This window comes from Microtus ochrogaster, chromosome 4 (assembly GCF_000317375.1).
Source record: "Microtus ochrogaster isolate Prairie Vole_2 chromosome 4, MicOch1.0, whole genome shotgun sequence".
Taxonomy (NCBI): domain Eukaryota; kingdom Metazoa; phylum Chordata; class Mammalia; order Rodentia; family Cricetidae; genus Microtus; species Microtus ochrogaster.
The window spans coordinates 33,515,951-33,531,330 of NC_022011.1; the positions used below are offsets into that span (position 1 = coordinate 33,515,951).

The 15,380-nt window shown below is 50.1% G+C and overlaps 1 protein-coding gene across 2 annotated transcripts in view; it reads right to left on the reverse strand.

Moving 5' to 3' along the window:
* Window positions 1-15,380, reverse strand: part of Pcnx2 (pecanex 2) — a 122,441-nt gene that overhangs the window by 14,559 nt on the left and 92,502 nt on the right. For both annotated transcript variants that reach the window (XM_026789982.1, XM_013345975.2), the window contains 5 exons: window positions 11,383-11,441; window positions 10,083-10,298; window positions 4,664-4,917; window positions 2,855-3,088; window positions 2,446-2,567 (listed from right to left, as the gene is read on the reverse strand). In XM_026789982.1, coding sequence (XP_026645783.1) covers window positions 2,446-2,567; window positions 2,855-3,088; window positions 4,664-4,917; window positions 10,083-10,298; window positions 11,383-11,441 — 885 coding nt within the window. The remainder of the gene's footprint in view (window positions 1-2,445; window positions 2,568-2,854; window positions 3,089-4,663; window positions 4,918-10,082; window positions 10,299-11,382; window positions 11,442-15,380) is intronic.

Below are 15,380 nucleotides of genomic sequence, written 5' to 3' on the forward strand. Positions count from 1 at the left end.
AAAAACAAAAAACTAAGGCCTTTCCTGGCTGACACCTGGCTTGGCTGTCCCCTGTGCTCTCTCCATGGTGGCTCTCAATCCCTGGGATTGGGCCCACAGGAGACATCTGTCCATGTCTAGGGACAATTTTGATGCCCCATCTGATGTAGGGACAGATGTAGGGTAGAGTCTGGGGCACAAAATCAACTCATAGAACAGCCACCCAAGGAACTGCTAGAGCCTCAATGTTGAAAACCCCCAGGCCCACTAGGAAATGAGACCAGCACTGGAGTTGGGGGTCCTCCAGTACTGGACAAGGGCCATTAGCTGGGCTTGGACCTTAGGCTTTGGGGAAACAACTGTGTCTCAGGGACAGTTTCTGCAGGACTGACCCATCAGACTGATTTGTTCCATTGCCACCCTTCACACTGTGACATCCGGGCTTTGCAAGAGCAGTGCAGCTACTGAGGGGCTGACAATGAGATGACTCACCGCTGTGTCCTCTGGCCTAACTCATCAGTCACGGGGATACACAGTGCTCAAGATGCCAGCTCCAGGACCCTAGTGAACTCTCTTCCCGTGAGCCTCATTCCCCTCTGGAGCAGCCACAGACAAGACATTGGCTTTGCTGTCATGGTCACTTCCTGGCACACCAGTTCACAAAACACAGTGGGCCAGGTGACCAGCACCACCTCATGGGCATTTAGATCACAATCATCAGACAAACACAACCAAAACCGATCAACCAATCAAACAAAACCCCAACATGGTTCTTGAGCACAGTCCCTGACCAGCCCGACCTTGTTTCATCTGTGCCTTTCTATGGTGGCTTTCAACTATTGCCATCAGGGACATGCTAGAGCCCGGTGTGTTCTAAAATCAAAATATTCCCTTGGGGGAGCCCAGCTGCTTGTTCCTAGGTGGTGAAGAACACCCAAAATGCCCTGCTGTTCCTTCAGGGCAGGAACCTTCCTGCGAGTGAAGGGATCCAGAAACTCTACTCCCCACATCCCCCTGTCTCTGCCTCCCAGCACTGGGATGTCAGGTATGCATGACACCATACTCAGGTTTTGAAGTGGGTAAGGGAATCTGAACTCAAGTCCCGTGCTGTGTGAGCACTTTGTCCTAAACCATCTTCCCAGACCTTATTTCTTCATTATGAGTTACAGAGCTACTGACAGGTTGGGGACAATTTCCAATCAATGCCTCTGTCAGTATTCATGTTGTCCTATGGGCCTGCTGGCTGAAGCTGGGGGGTGCAGGTGTGCCCTAGTGGCCCAGACACTGAAGGTGCATGGTGGGAACCATGCCAGGGGAAAGGATCCACGTGGTCAGGAGAAAACATGGTGCCACTCCAAAAGCTACAACATTCCTAAGCTCAGACTACACTTGAGCCATCACACAGCTAATGCCCAGGCAGCTTCTGGCACCACAGCCCAGCACAGGACAGGGCAACACAGAAGCTAAACAGGTGGGAGGAAATGGTAGACACTGGAGTAGCTGAGCAACTCTGGGGCTTGTGCTTTCTCACCTTCCTGCCTCTTCATTTTCCTCTAGTGCTGGGAATCCAACCAGAGTTGGATACGTGCCAGGCAAATACTTGACCATGAAATCTATCTACCCCTGGCCCCATATTTCCCCTGTCTTTTAAACTCAAATGTTCCCTTATGCACCAAGATTCTCATTTTAGCTGACAGCCCACTTTGATCCCTGTAAGTCAGGAGCTTGCATCCTGGCCCCCAGTTTCTCTAGTGCTGAGTACCAAAGGTGAAGCCACACAATAGCCACTGATGCCCCATGACTGGGGGTGGTGGTGGATGTCCCCAGTTAGAGCATCTTGGCTGGAAAAGAGGGACAGCAGGGCCCAGGCACAGCTTGTCTGTGACAGATCCTGCTCAGGGGACAGAGGGTGAAAGGAGGTCTGGGAAAAATGATAGGGAGGAACCTTTCCCAAATATCAACTTTGCTAGGTACCAGGCAAGCATCCATAAGGAGGCCTGCAACCATTTTATTTGAATATAGGGTGTCACACATCTCAGGCTGCCCTTGAACTCACTATGTAGCTGAGGATGACCTTGAACTTCTGATCCTCTGCCTCTACCTCCACACTGCAGGAATTACAGGTATATGTCACCATGCATGGCTTATGCAGTGTTGGGGGCTGAACCCAGGGCTTCAGGCACACTAGGTAAACCTTTTATCTTAGCCCAACCCTTACAACCTAGAAGGTCTGAGACCCGAGACCCCTGGGTTCCAACCACCCATAGTGATATTTCCAAATGCAACAGTCTAAAGTTTGCAATGACCAGAAACATTCTGCAGACCCACCCTGATTCCCCAAAGGAAAGATGCATCTCAACGGCAAACAGGCCAGGTTGAAATAAAGAAAATGACTGACAGAACCCATCAAACACAAACCCCAGCCACCTGCACAAGCCTAAAATATCCCAGTTGTCTCTCTGGTACCTCATAGCCATATTGTGTGCAGCTGTTCCCAGAGCTCGCCTTCCAAAAATGCACAGGGCAAAGGAAAGTGTCACCAGAGGTGAGTCTTCATCGCTGTCCACAGGGTCCAGGGCCTTGGAGAGCTGAAAGAACAAGGATGTGAAGCCAGCTGTCACCTGGGCTCTCACGTGTGTGGCTGCAGCAAGCTAACTGGGCACTTCTGAAGTGACCCCGGAGAGGGGAGTCTGTTGCTGCCACAATTAAGTACTAAACATTTACTTGCTTAAGTACTGAACATTTGTTCAAAAAAATAAATGTTTTCACCTCTATTTTCTTATTATCTATTTTGGAATACAGTAAGAGAAAGGAGGTTAAGGACCCTTGCGGTGTAGGCTCGTCCTCAGTGGCTTAGCCCCAGGTCCCCTCCTACCTCCTGTCTTTTCCCTGCGCAGTACTGAATCCACTCCAGGAACACGGTGCAGTAACTCGCCCGTGTGATGCCCTGGAGACACGGGACGTAGTCATCGTCGATGTTGATGTTAAACATCGCAAGGTCACGCTCAATGTGGTGCCACTTGGCGAAGGGCTGGAGGGACTTCAGCAGGGGCTCGTTCTTGACCCACGAGAGGAGTTTGGGGGAAGTGACCATGTAGTATATTATGCTCTGCAGAAAGCAAGCGAGACTGTGAGATCTCATAGCCAGTGGGCAGCCAGGAGACCTCACTGTTTTGATTTATCAGGCCTCAGTAAGGAGGGTCTAGGAAGATGGCTTGGAGGCCAAGGGGAGACATTGTTGTCTCCATCAAAGACGGCTTTGGCTGCAGGGGTCTGAGGTCTCTGATGGGTACCTTTTGGCTATCAGCTCAGTGTAGAGGACATGAGGTCCTTTTGCTCATAGATAATCACTAGGGAAACCAGGAATGTTAAACACGCTGGGTGGTCTCTTCAAAAGAACAGATATACACAGTCAATCTGCCCACATGACTTGGAATGACGTGGCTAATAGCCTGGGGACTTCTGTGTTATCTGCAGGGTCAGAGGGCACCTGAATCCCCCCAGAGTCTTCCTCCCTAGACCCTCATCTTGAGCATTCTTTCCCAGTCAATAGAACCCATCTTTATGGAAAAGGTCATATGGACTTTGAAAAAAGTTCCACTGTTACCATGTAGCAAGCTTTGCTGTACACAGAGGATTGAGTTAATTATCACCGGGACATTTTTTTCTAAAATTGTGCTCTGCTTAAATATGCCTAAAATAGATTGCCTGGGGCCAGACTCTAGAAGTTGGAACTAACACCGGCTACTGAGCCGTGTTGAACAAATTTCCCTCTGGCCTCACACAGATCCATAGTCCTGGCCCTTTGCAGAGACACTCCACAGGACAGCACTAAATTGTGGAGGACATTAGGCTTGTCACCGTCCATAGCCTTCCCCCAGCATAGGGTCCCTCACAAGGGTTTCCTCTGTCCCCTCCTGTCCTTCTGGTCCCTTTTCCTTAAACACCGCTCAGCCCAGGCCCCACTCGGTACCCTGAGCCAGAACCACATTTTTCTTCACAGGGCATCCAGCTGCACACTTCTTTTCTTGTCTTTTTCCTCCCCCCTTTCCCTTTCCTCCCTTCCTCTTCTCTTTCCCTGCCTGCCCCCCCCCCACCCGTTTCGCTCCTATTTTTCTTCCTATTCTTTGGATTGAATGTTGAAACAGGATCTTTTGTAGGATGGTTTGGAACTCTCTATGTAACATTGAGCTTCTGCCCCTCCTTCCTCCTCCTCCTGAGATTGGGACTTACCGATGTACACCAACCACAACATGAGGTTGTATGCAGTGCTGGGGATTGAACTGAGGACTCTGCATGCTAGGCAAGCACTCTGCCACCTGAGCTACATGTCCAAACCACACTCTGGTTTTAAACTGAACCATCTGCACAGAGCTAGTAATGTCATCTGTAACTCTAACACGGACCTGCTGATGTGCCCTGAGTATTTAAATTGGCCATCACAACAAGCGCCCCTGCTGTGGTGGAAACAGACAGTCAAGGTCTGTCCCAGACTTAGGCTAACACAAAGCCCTGTTGTGTCTTTCAAGAAAGAAGAGGTCCTCAAGCCTGACTGCATCTCTCATTGGGAAGCTGGGAAAAACCTTGTCCTGCCACTTTGTGTAGAGATTTCCAGGAACCCTGCCTTTCGCCCCCTCTCCCCACTTCCTAGGCGCCACCCCTAGTGTTGGGAAACACAACACACCTTGACATAGTAGCGGACGAGCACCCTGCGGAGGTCAAACACCTGTAGCATGGTGGCTGCATTGTTGTCCATGATGCGATAGCCCTCCAGGATGTACTGTGTGCGCGTGATCTCCCAGGTGAGCCAGCGCAGGTGGAAGGCGGCATTGCAGGACAGCAGGTGTGGCAGGTGGCCAGGCTTGCAGCAGCAGCAACCTCTGTCATCCTCGTCACCTTCCATGATGGCCTCCACCTCCCTCTGCTGGCAGTAAGTCCCTGGCCAAGGACACAAGAGGCATTAGGTCACGCAGAGGTCAGAAGAGGGTGTCAGGTGATCTGGATCTGGAATTATAGACAGGTGCGAGCTGCCGTGTGTGTGTGTGTGTGTGTGTGTGTGTGTGTGTGTGTGTGTGTGTTGAAAATCACACCCGATTCCTCTGGAAGGGCAGCCAGTGCTCTTAGTCACCAAGCCCTCTTTGTAATCCTGTGAGGTATCTCTGAAGGTGCTAGGAGGTGCAGGAGTCTAGTGTGTATTCTTTGTTTTAAAGCAGGCCTACTAAACAGCCATGAATAACTTTTTGGGTGCGTACCTATATGAAAGGTGTGTGTGTGTGTGTGTGTGTGTGTGTGTGTGCACGTGTGCGTGTGTGTGTGTAGGTAGGGAGGTAGGTAGGTTATTTCTCAGGAGCCCTCTGCCTTGTTTTGAGACGGTCTCTCCATGGATGGCAGCTCAGTAAGTTGGCTAGATCAGCTCTGCCTCCCTGGAACTGGAGCTCAAGCCTCTAATCCCAATGTTCAAAAACAGGAACAGAGCAATCCCTGGAGCTTGCTGGCCAGCAAGACTAGCCAAGTCACTGAGCTCCTGCTTCAGTGAGAGGCTTTGTCTCAACAATAATAAAAAAGAATGGACCGGCATCAACCTCTGGCCTCCACAAATGTGTGCGAAAATACACAGAAACATCATACACACAGATGTACATACACACACACACACACACACACACACACACACACACACACACCCCTAAAAAGTGGAATTAATCAAAGCTTCCAGGCACACCAGGCAGCCCAGTACACAGCAAATGTTGAAATATGTAATTCTGTAATCATCTCCGGGAGTAAGGCGTCCCAACTTCCTCTCTTTACAGGTCGGAACAACAATACAACCAACCGGACTCAGAGGACGAGCTCTTTCTAGTTCATGGGTCATTCAGAACGCCTCCTCCTCACACAGCCTTCCTGAGGCAGATGCTAAGGGGGCAGAGACTCTGCTAGTGCCCACGGGACACAGCCTGCTCACCTAGACCCGCCACATACACCGACATGCCAGTTAGAAGTGAAGGGAACTGTGTGTGCTAGCATATGCGAGGGACAGCATTCTACTTTATGGATAAAGTCTGGAACTCAGGGAGTCAACAGACCACGCAAGCTGCACAGACATAAAACCCAGAGGCATGACGAAGCAGTGACTGTCGCCAAGAGGAAGAAAACTGTGGAGTTTGAGATTAGTGGGAGAGCTGTGTGGATCTGCCAGTTAAGATAAAGATCTGGGTTGGGTTTGCTTTGGATAAGATTAGGCTACGCGGATGTTTCCACACGTCCCCGTGGGCCAGTGATTATGGAGGTCAGCCAAACCATGAGAAAACTGATAACATCTCCCTCAGACAGGAGCATAAATCTTGCTTTTTCATATTCCCCGGCTCCAAGGGGAGTGGGTGGCTTCACTCTAATAATTGCCTGTGCTTTCTGTGTCCCTTCTGCAAGGTCCATCAAGATGCTGAGGAGTGGCCTGCAGGGTGCGGCCACATGAAAATTTGAAAGAATTCTGAGAAAATGGGATTAAAAAATTTAACATCACATAGACTTTTAAAACATTTAGACATTCTTTTTTTCAGGCTTTCCTTATTGAACTTCCCTCTCTCCCCTTCTTTCTTTCCCTCCTCTCTCCTCTCCATTCCCTACTCAGCTCATCCATCTGGTGGCAACTCCTGTGACAGCGGTGGGCTAGCACATCAAGGCCCTGTGGCAGGAGCTGAGGCCCTGTAAAGCCACGTCACCGGGATGTCCACTGAAGATCCTGATATGAAAGGAGATTGGTTTTTCCAGTGAGGAAGGCAGTGTGGAGCTGTCAGAAGGCTATGTGGGAGACAACTACTGAGCGCCTGGGAACCAACTAAATACTGTGGCAGAGATTGCCAGCAAGTTCCCCACAGTCAGACTGTCCAGATGGAGAGCCACATGGTTGCCCAGCTGCACCCTGATCTAGCAGTGAGCCCAGGGCCCTTCTTCTCCCTTGCTTTTCTTTTGGAGTTGGTTAGGGGGTTGGGAGGAAGGACGATGCCTCTTCTGAGGGTAGCTATCACCTTCAAGGTTCTCTCTCCTGAGCCCGAGTTCACAGGTATCTTATAAAAAAAGACCAGTCCCCTGCCTTGGCTCTTTGTTCCTGTCTCTCACCTCCAGACAGTATCACTGGATCTGCAGCCCCTACCCTTCCCTTCAGGCCGTCTGGTGCCCACTGGCACACACTTTGTTCATGACTCTGACTTGGACATTCAGCTGATATTAATCTGTCAACCCTTGAATTATTAATCACCTTAAAGGAGACACTGCTCCGGGGTCCTTTAAGGTGACTCTGTATGCATGTTTATCCTCTCCTCACAGAAATGGCTAACCCATCTGTCCAGGTCACCTGACTAAGTGATCACAGAAGGATGGGAAACTCCAACAAGAGCTCTACTTGTTTTCCAGGTGGTCACACCACTTCTGTAGGGACTGTGAGACACAGAAGAAAATGGCCCATTCTGGGCTCAACCTGGCCTGCAACCGCCTCCCCTGCATGCTTCCCCTCACTGCCACGCTCCACACTGACACTCGAGGCGACCTTGAAAGCAGTACATAAAGAAGCAATGGCTGGGGCACCTGGCGATGTTGAAAGGAGTGACTCTGTGTCCTGCTACCTCTACATCTGAAAGGAAAAGCACACTGTGTCACGGTCTCAGCCTCCGCTGTATCGTTAGAGCACTGGCCTTTCTTCAACAGCTATGCTCACCACTTAAGCCTCAGCAACCATGTCCCACTAGGAGAAATGAAAAGCCAGATACCCTCTGACCCAGAGACACGCATGTGTCCTTGACTTTGGTGCTCTGATCTACTTAACCTAGACTCGGACTGAACGGACAGCACAGAGAGGCCAGTGATGGGCACATGTAGGAGGAGAGGTCGTGGTAGAAGCTGTTTCTCTGCTCTCAGGGGACAGAGGTATCTGAGGGTTCAAGCTCGGGGATCAGCGATGTGGGGGCAGCCCTGGGTCCTTTGCAGCTGGCATGTGAGTTTAAGGTTTATGTAAGTGTGTGTGTGTGCGTGTGTGTGCATGTGTGTGCGTGTGTGCGTGCGCACACACGTGTGTGTTCACATGTGTGGTGTGTATGCCATGGGTATATATAAGTGCTCAAAGAAGGCAGAAAAGGGCACCAGACCTCCTTGACCTGATGCTGAGCCGTAAAATCCAGGTTTTGGGAATTGTATCAACTGCTCTTAGCCATTGCTCCAGCCCCTGTTGTGTGATTGGAGACTTGAACTTGCCCAGCCACCCCAGGTCCTCCCACATTGCTCAGGAAGTCTTCATCCCTGGGTGTATTTCCCATAAGCCCTTCTCCTCTTATGTTAAAATGGCTTGATGCTCAGACCTCCTGTTAACTTGGTGCTTCTCCTTCAGGGGGTTGGGGCTGGGGGGGGGGCAGAGGATTCTTCCCCACAACCTCTGGGGTAGATTTCTTGCTTTCTTCCTGAGAAAGTATAGCCCGGTGGTAGAGGACTTGCCTGGCATGTGTGTGGTTCTGAGTTTGATCACTAGTCATGAGAGAGGGAGGGAGGGAGGGAGGAAGGAAGGGAGGGAGGGAGAGAGGGAGCCAGAGCAAGCTGCGAATGTGCAAGCAGCCCCCACTCCCTCTCCTGGCTTCCTCAGTAGAGTTCCAAAGAGAGACTGTGTCTGGGTTTTCACTGCCCCCAGGCCGTGCCCAGCTAGATTAAATTTGACCAAAATAAAACCCGCTCTTTCAGAAGACAGGGAATTCAGAAGAAAAGTAGAATGAAGAAAAGGAAACCTAGAACACCACCCAAGAAGAAAACCGACTTCCGAGGGAATATTGTAATCGATGCTGCAACGAGAATAAACCCTACCACAGTCCTTTGAGGTCAACGTAGCTCTTCCTTAGAGCTTGGATTCTGTCAGGCTATGGGGCTTTTAAGTCTCTATGTTTAAAATCAAACTAGGTCAGAGAAAATGTACTGTAGGAGAGCTGTGGGATGCGGGCAAGCTGGCTGCCATTTTTACCCTCAAGACATGGCTTCTGTGCTAATCTTACAGTCAGGTGACATGCCCACTGTGGTTGACTGGAAGAAGACAAAGCCATAAACCCCCAACCGACAGTCCCTCCCAGAAGCCTGCTTACATAGCCCCAACTTTGGCCATGCTGGCAACCCCCTTCTGTATTTTACCCTGTGAGGTTTCAGGAATCTAGTATGCTGTGGCAATGTTGAGCCCCAGCAAACCATGCCTCTCACTCACCGTGACACAGGACAAGGAGTTAGTTTTTCTACCGCCTGACTTTGAGCTATAGCTAGACTTGACTCTATATTAATTACTTTCTCTCTGCTGTGGTAAAATAACTCAGCTGAAGCAATTTAAGAAAGGAGGTGTTCCCTGGGGCTCATGGTTTACGGGATGCAGTCCAGTATGGTGGGGAAAAGACATCAACAGGGATGGCTCCTGACCGTCAGGGCAGGAATGCTTCATCTGGGTGGATAAACAGCAGAGAACAGACCAGAGGGCGCTACTGTTTCCCCAGCTGACTGACGTGTGCTTGTCAGAATGTCTGCTCAACAGGAGGGGCAGCCTTGATCCCATGCAACAGAACCGTCCCCAAGTCCTTGGTGACGTCATCTCTAGAAGGTTTGTTCTGTTCGTTTCTATTTGTGTGCATGTGTCTGTGTGTGCGCATGAGAGTCCAAGTGCCCACAGGGGCCAAACTGCATCAGATCCCCTGGAACGGGAGTCTTGGATGCTGCAACCTCCTGGATGCTGGATTCAAATGCAGGCTTTTGCAAGAGTTGTACATGCTTTCAGTGAGTGAGTCATCTCCCCACCCCTGATGGTGGCTTCCAAGCAGTGCTCTGCACGGTCCTCCGCCTAACACCCCCAGTTCCAGTGAGGCCACAACTGCACAGTCCTCCCTAACACCCTGAGTTCCAGCCACAACTGCACTGTCCTCCACCTGACACCCCGAGTTCCAGCACTGCTGCAACTGCACTGTCTTCCACCCAACACCCTGAGTTCCAGCGCTGCCGCAACTGCACTGTCCTCCACCTAACACCCCGAGTTCCAGCGCTGCCGCAATTGCACTGTTCTCTGCCTAACACTCCACAAGCACAGAGACCCCTACCTCGGAACTCTAGTCCTCGAAGTTGAAAGGTGACAAGACCGTTCCCAATCTCGATCAGGTGGACGAAGGCATTGAGGTCATCCGAAGCCAAAATGAAGCAATCACCAGAGCTGTAGTTGCCCCAACGGCCAAGCACCAGGTCTCCACAGAGCGACTCCTGCAGGGTCCGTGTCAGGTGCTCATAGAAGATGGAATTGAGATTGTTGTCATCGCTCCCTGAAGGCAGGCAGAAAGGAGAGTGGTGAGGGGTTTACCCAGAAGCAACACGCCATCTTATGCTCAGATCCTGAAACAGAGAGCTGCCCTTTGGTAAGGTCGGAGTTTTCACGTACACAAAAGTACCTGCTTCCCATCTATTTTGGCGGATTATCCTGAGACCTCCTAGGCCGTCCCTCTAGACCCTACGGTAACTTCATACAGATGCATTACTGTCTAAGTGCAAATTACTTATACAATCCTGTGTTAAACTCAGCTCAACACTCTGACCTTGGGGGGACTGGCTGTGCCTGCAGTGCAAGAATGAGGACCCGAGTTCATTCTCTAGGATACATGTTTTTAAAAAGACAACCATAGTGACAGGCACTTGTAATTCCAACACCAGGGAAGAAGAGAGAGAAGTGATCCCCAGAGCTCTCGGCCCGGACACCCTAGTCCATGGAGCTAGCTCCAGGCCACTGATGGACTTCTTTTCAAAACACAGGGTAGATGCTGCTGAGAAATGACACTCAAGGCTGACCTCTTGGCTCCACAAACACATGACATATCTACATGGGCGTGTGTGCACATATGCACACATACACACACTTCTGAGCTCTAGGTCTGTACTACTTAACATCTCCTGTCTCAAATGTTCCACAGCTTCCGTGCATACAGAAAGGACTTTGGGGCTGTCTCAGTGTGCACAATCACATGTAAAACAACCACAAAAACCAAACCAACTTCTCTTTGCTTTCCAGTAAACATCTGGGCCTGGGCCCACCATTCTCACAGCGGCTGCTCATTTGTGTGCCCCCCCCCCCACCCTGCAGGGACTGAGAGTGTGGGCTCTATACCCTGACCAAGGTGTGATTCTGGGGGCTGCCCACTGGTTAAGATTTGACACTCAGCTGGAGGGAGGGTGAGAGCTGCTCTTCCAGAGGACCAGGGTTCAATCCCCAGCACCAACAGGGCAGCTCACAACTGTCGGTAACTCCAGTTCCAGAGGATCTGATACCCTCACACAGACGTGCATGCAGACAAAACGCTAATGCGTATAAAATATAAATAAATTAGTTTTTTTAAAAAAAGAAAAAGCACTTACCTGGGTCTCTTTCCATTTGCACAGCCAATCTTGTGTTGGAATTATCCACACGCCTTGTACTAGAAGGGGCCACAGAAAGTAAAAGATTAATGGTTAGATCTCTGCCCATTACGAAGCTGGTGGACTGAACAGGTGTGAGGTGGGACACGCAGCATGCTTACAGGGGAAAAGGGACATGGCCACTGAAATACTCTTCCCTCTCAGAATTAAAAAGATACATGTTTTTATTATCATCTCTCTCCTTCTCCCTTCCTCCCTCCTCCCTCCCTCTCTCTCTCTCTCCCTCCCTCCCTCCCTCACTCCCTCTCTCTCTCTCTTTCTCTCTCTCCTTCTCCCTCTCTCTCTCCCTCCCTCCCTCCCTCACTCCCTCTCTCTCTCTCTTTCTCTCTCTCCTTCTCCCTCTCTCTCTCCCTCCCTCCACCTTCTTTCTCTCTCTCTGTGTATATGTACACGTCATGGCTCTCCTGTGGAGGCCAGAGAAGGAACAAATTGCAGGAGTCTGTGCTCACCCTCCACAATGTGTGTATTGGGGATCAAACTCAGGTCACCAAGCTTGGCATTAGCCACCCACTGAGAATCCCACCAATCCATTTCGGTGTTCACACAAAGCATCTGTGATTCCAGTTGGTTCTAGAAAATGCCTGTGGGTAGTCGGCATCTCTGCCACAAGCTTCTACAAGTATGGACATACTTACAGGTTTTTCGTTGGTTGAGCCATGAGAACAACTCTTACAAACTTAGGGAAGGACCAGATTTTCTGAAGCCCTGGCAAGAAGGGGTTGCCAGAACAGGGTCTACCCTGACAATGCTTCTTGGTTCAGGGCTCCTAAACAGCACTGGTGATGGCCAGCCTTATTTCTGAGAGTCAACAGTGGGGAAAAAATATGCAACCCCCAAAGGAGTCACACCCACAGGTTAAGAACCTTTGGCATTGCTGCTTAACCTACCAGTACCCCTGAGACAATGCCTGTCTTTCATTCACATGCCTCAAGACCCCTGAATGTCAGCGTGTGCTCTACTTGGAGAGCCTGTGTCTGAGCTGTCTTTGCATTTCAGACACAGAGTACCAGCCTCATAAGCCTTTAAATAGCAGAGGTTGTCAGGAAGATGATGATGTTTATCTGTGATAAACATGGTCATTTCACATTGTTAAGTCCACCCCACCAACATTAAGAAAGGCTTTTTGTCAAGACACAACAGCATGAACACCACATTATACACAGGGTCCCACTGGCACTTCTGAAGGATTTCTTACTGTGGTAAGAAGAAGCAGCTGTGAGTGCATGCATGTGGGTATATGTGTAAGCATGTGTGCATGTGTGCATGTGTGGGTGTGTGTGTGCAGGCACAGGAGATAATCTAGGCCATTGGTCCTCAGGTGCCTTTCACCTTTTGTTTGAGTTGGGGGTCTTTCATTGGCCTGCAACTTCATCCCACGAGCCAGGCTACCTGGCCCATCGGCTTTCAAGAGTCTGCCTGTCCCTGCTTCCCATCCTTCTGCTGGGATCCCACGCTCACACCGCTGGTATTTTGTACAGGTTCTGGAGATCTAAACTCGATCCTAATGCTTTCAGGGCAGGTGCTTTACTGGTTGAGCCATCTGCCAAGCCCGCCCAGCTGTCCCTGATGCTTCCCACTTGACTTCGATTTAAAGGCATTGACACGCTCGGTGTGACCTGACCAACAATGAGCATTTGTCAGAAATGTCAAGGAATGTCATTATATGCAGACGTCTTGGCTGAACCTGCCTCCCAGGGATTGGAACTGACTGCAAGAACACTAGGATGGGATTGTATTTGAATCAGTGAAATGGCTCATCTTCAGAAAAAAAAAAAAATCAAAAGCATCACCTGCTTCCGTATCCGCCTTAGACATTCACCAGCCATGTAGTTAGGGTCCAGCGTGAACCTGACGGCTGATTCTACAGAAGGACTGCAGACAATGGCTCTGTGAATGCGCTCAACAGGCATGAATCTCAGCACGCTGCTCCATCCCGCCTCAGCTTCCCTCCCAACAGCCTCACGGCATCTCTCAAAACAGCAGAGCCCAGGCCACAGAAGACCAAGCAAACAACAGAATCCTGCATAATGAAGGCCGAGGTCCCATGTCTGCACACTGAATCCCTAGACAGAATTTTAATTTCACCTTAAGACCTGGGACAAATGGAATTTCCAGCTGCAGAATAAACAATTTTTAACATGGGACTGAGCCAAAAGAAAGTCAATTATCCCACTCCTTAGGGAATGTAGACACTTTCTAAAGCTCCGTCCATTGCAATGCTGTCTTTCCAAAGGTGACAGCCTCTTTGGAACAGAGAAAGCTCACTAAGTCCTCATGAGCTCCGCCAGGCCACTGGGTACCCCCAGGCCTAGGGCATCTCCATCTCGGAAGGGAAGCTTCCAGAGCTCTGGGCAGTCTGAGCTCCGCCAGGCTACTGGGTACCCCCAGGCCTAGGGCATCTCCCTCACAGAAGGGAAGCTTCCAGTGTTTTATAATCCGAGTTCTCCTCCAGTGAGGTCTGCGTGGAACCTTGGTGCTCATGAGTGAGAGGTGCTAATTACCTCTGTAATTGGATTCCTGCCTGAAGCGCCCCATCACACACCATCCGATCTGTTGCTTCCATCTTGCCCTCCCCCATCTCTGGGATGCAGACCGGTCAGCTGGGCATGCACCTGTGGGTGGGATATCTTTTCCAAAACTTGCCCTGTGAAGTCACTGTGTCCTATGGACAATGCCAACCTGGAGGTCTAGGACGGCATGCTGGGAACAGAGCTGGCCTCCTCCCGACAATCTTGTCCCTCCTCAATACATCTAAGCCAGTCACCTGCTCTGCCACGTGGTTTCGGATGTGCACCTTACATACTTTGCTGAAACTATTTCCCGGTCGTTTTGCCAGCACACTGGTTGTTCATGGGAGACCCCTCCCATTTGTTACGCTGCTCCTGACTGGAGTAAGGCAGACAGCATTTGTCCCTGTGGTTAGGAATGGATGGCCCTTCTAGCCCTGGTCTGACTATAGTATTGTTGGCTCAAAGTCCACGTTTGGACTCCGATTGCTCTAATGTTGTTCTATTCCTCTTCATTTCTCTCCAGGGTATTTTTAAAAACTTCCTTCAGCACGCTTGGTTTGGAATTTTTGTTGACTGAACTTGTACGGGGTACGGAGGGGAGAGTCACCTCATCTGTCTTATCTCAAGCTCTCTGTTGTCTGAAAGAGCAAATCAGGACATCAGAGAACCTCCGGAGTGAGACACAAAGAGACGCACGACTGTCACTATGGTCTTAAAGATGCAAGCTGAGCATCATGCCAGCATGGGACTGACCAGCCGATCCTGGAGATGTGAGCTACACCAGCAAGGTAGAGACAGGAGGATGATCAGAAATTCAAGGTCATCTTTAGCTACTTAAGGCTTTTGAGACAAGTCCAGGGACACAATAGATCCAGTCTTGGAAACAAACAAACAAACAACCAACCCCCTCCCTCGACTCTCAGTAAGTCATTGTGCCCATATTGTTTTTGCCCTTAATGAAGGGTGGTAGAGTGGACTCAGTGTGTTCTGGGCTCTGGATTCCAACCCCACTATCAGAAAATAGCAACAAGATACACCCTTCCACCACTGACCCCTGGGGAAACTGGTGGCAGGTCCAAATAGTCAAGGAAAAGGTGAATAAATGTGTCCTACAGGTTCGGTGATGCACTGTCTATGCAGAGCTGTGGTAAGTTTCCAATGTTCACAGAAGGGACAGGGCAAAGCAATCCCGGCATATCAAAGAAGGTGGGCCATGACTTGCCCATCACATCCCTTGGGCTAGCCGCTAAGAATTGACAGCTTAACTCTTTCCTTTTTTTTTAAATATTTGTTTATTTATTATGTATACAATATTCTGTCTGTGTGCATGCCTGCAAGCCAGAAGAGGGCACCAGACCTCATTACAGATGGTTGTGAGCCACCATGTGGTTGCTGGGAATTGAACTCAGGACCTCTGGAAGAGCAGTC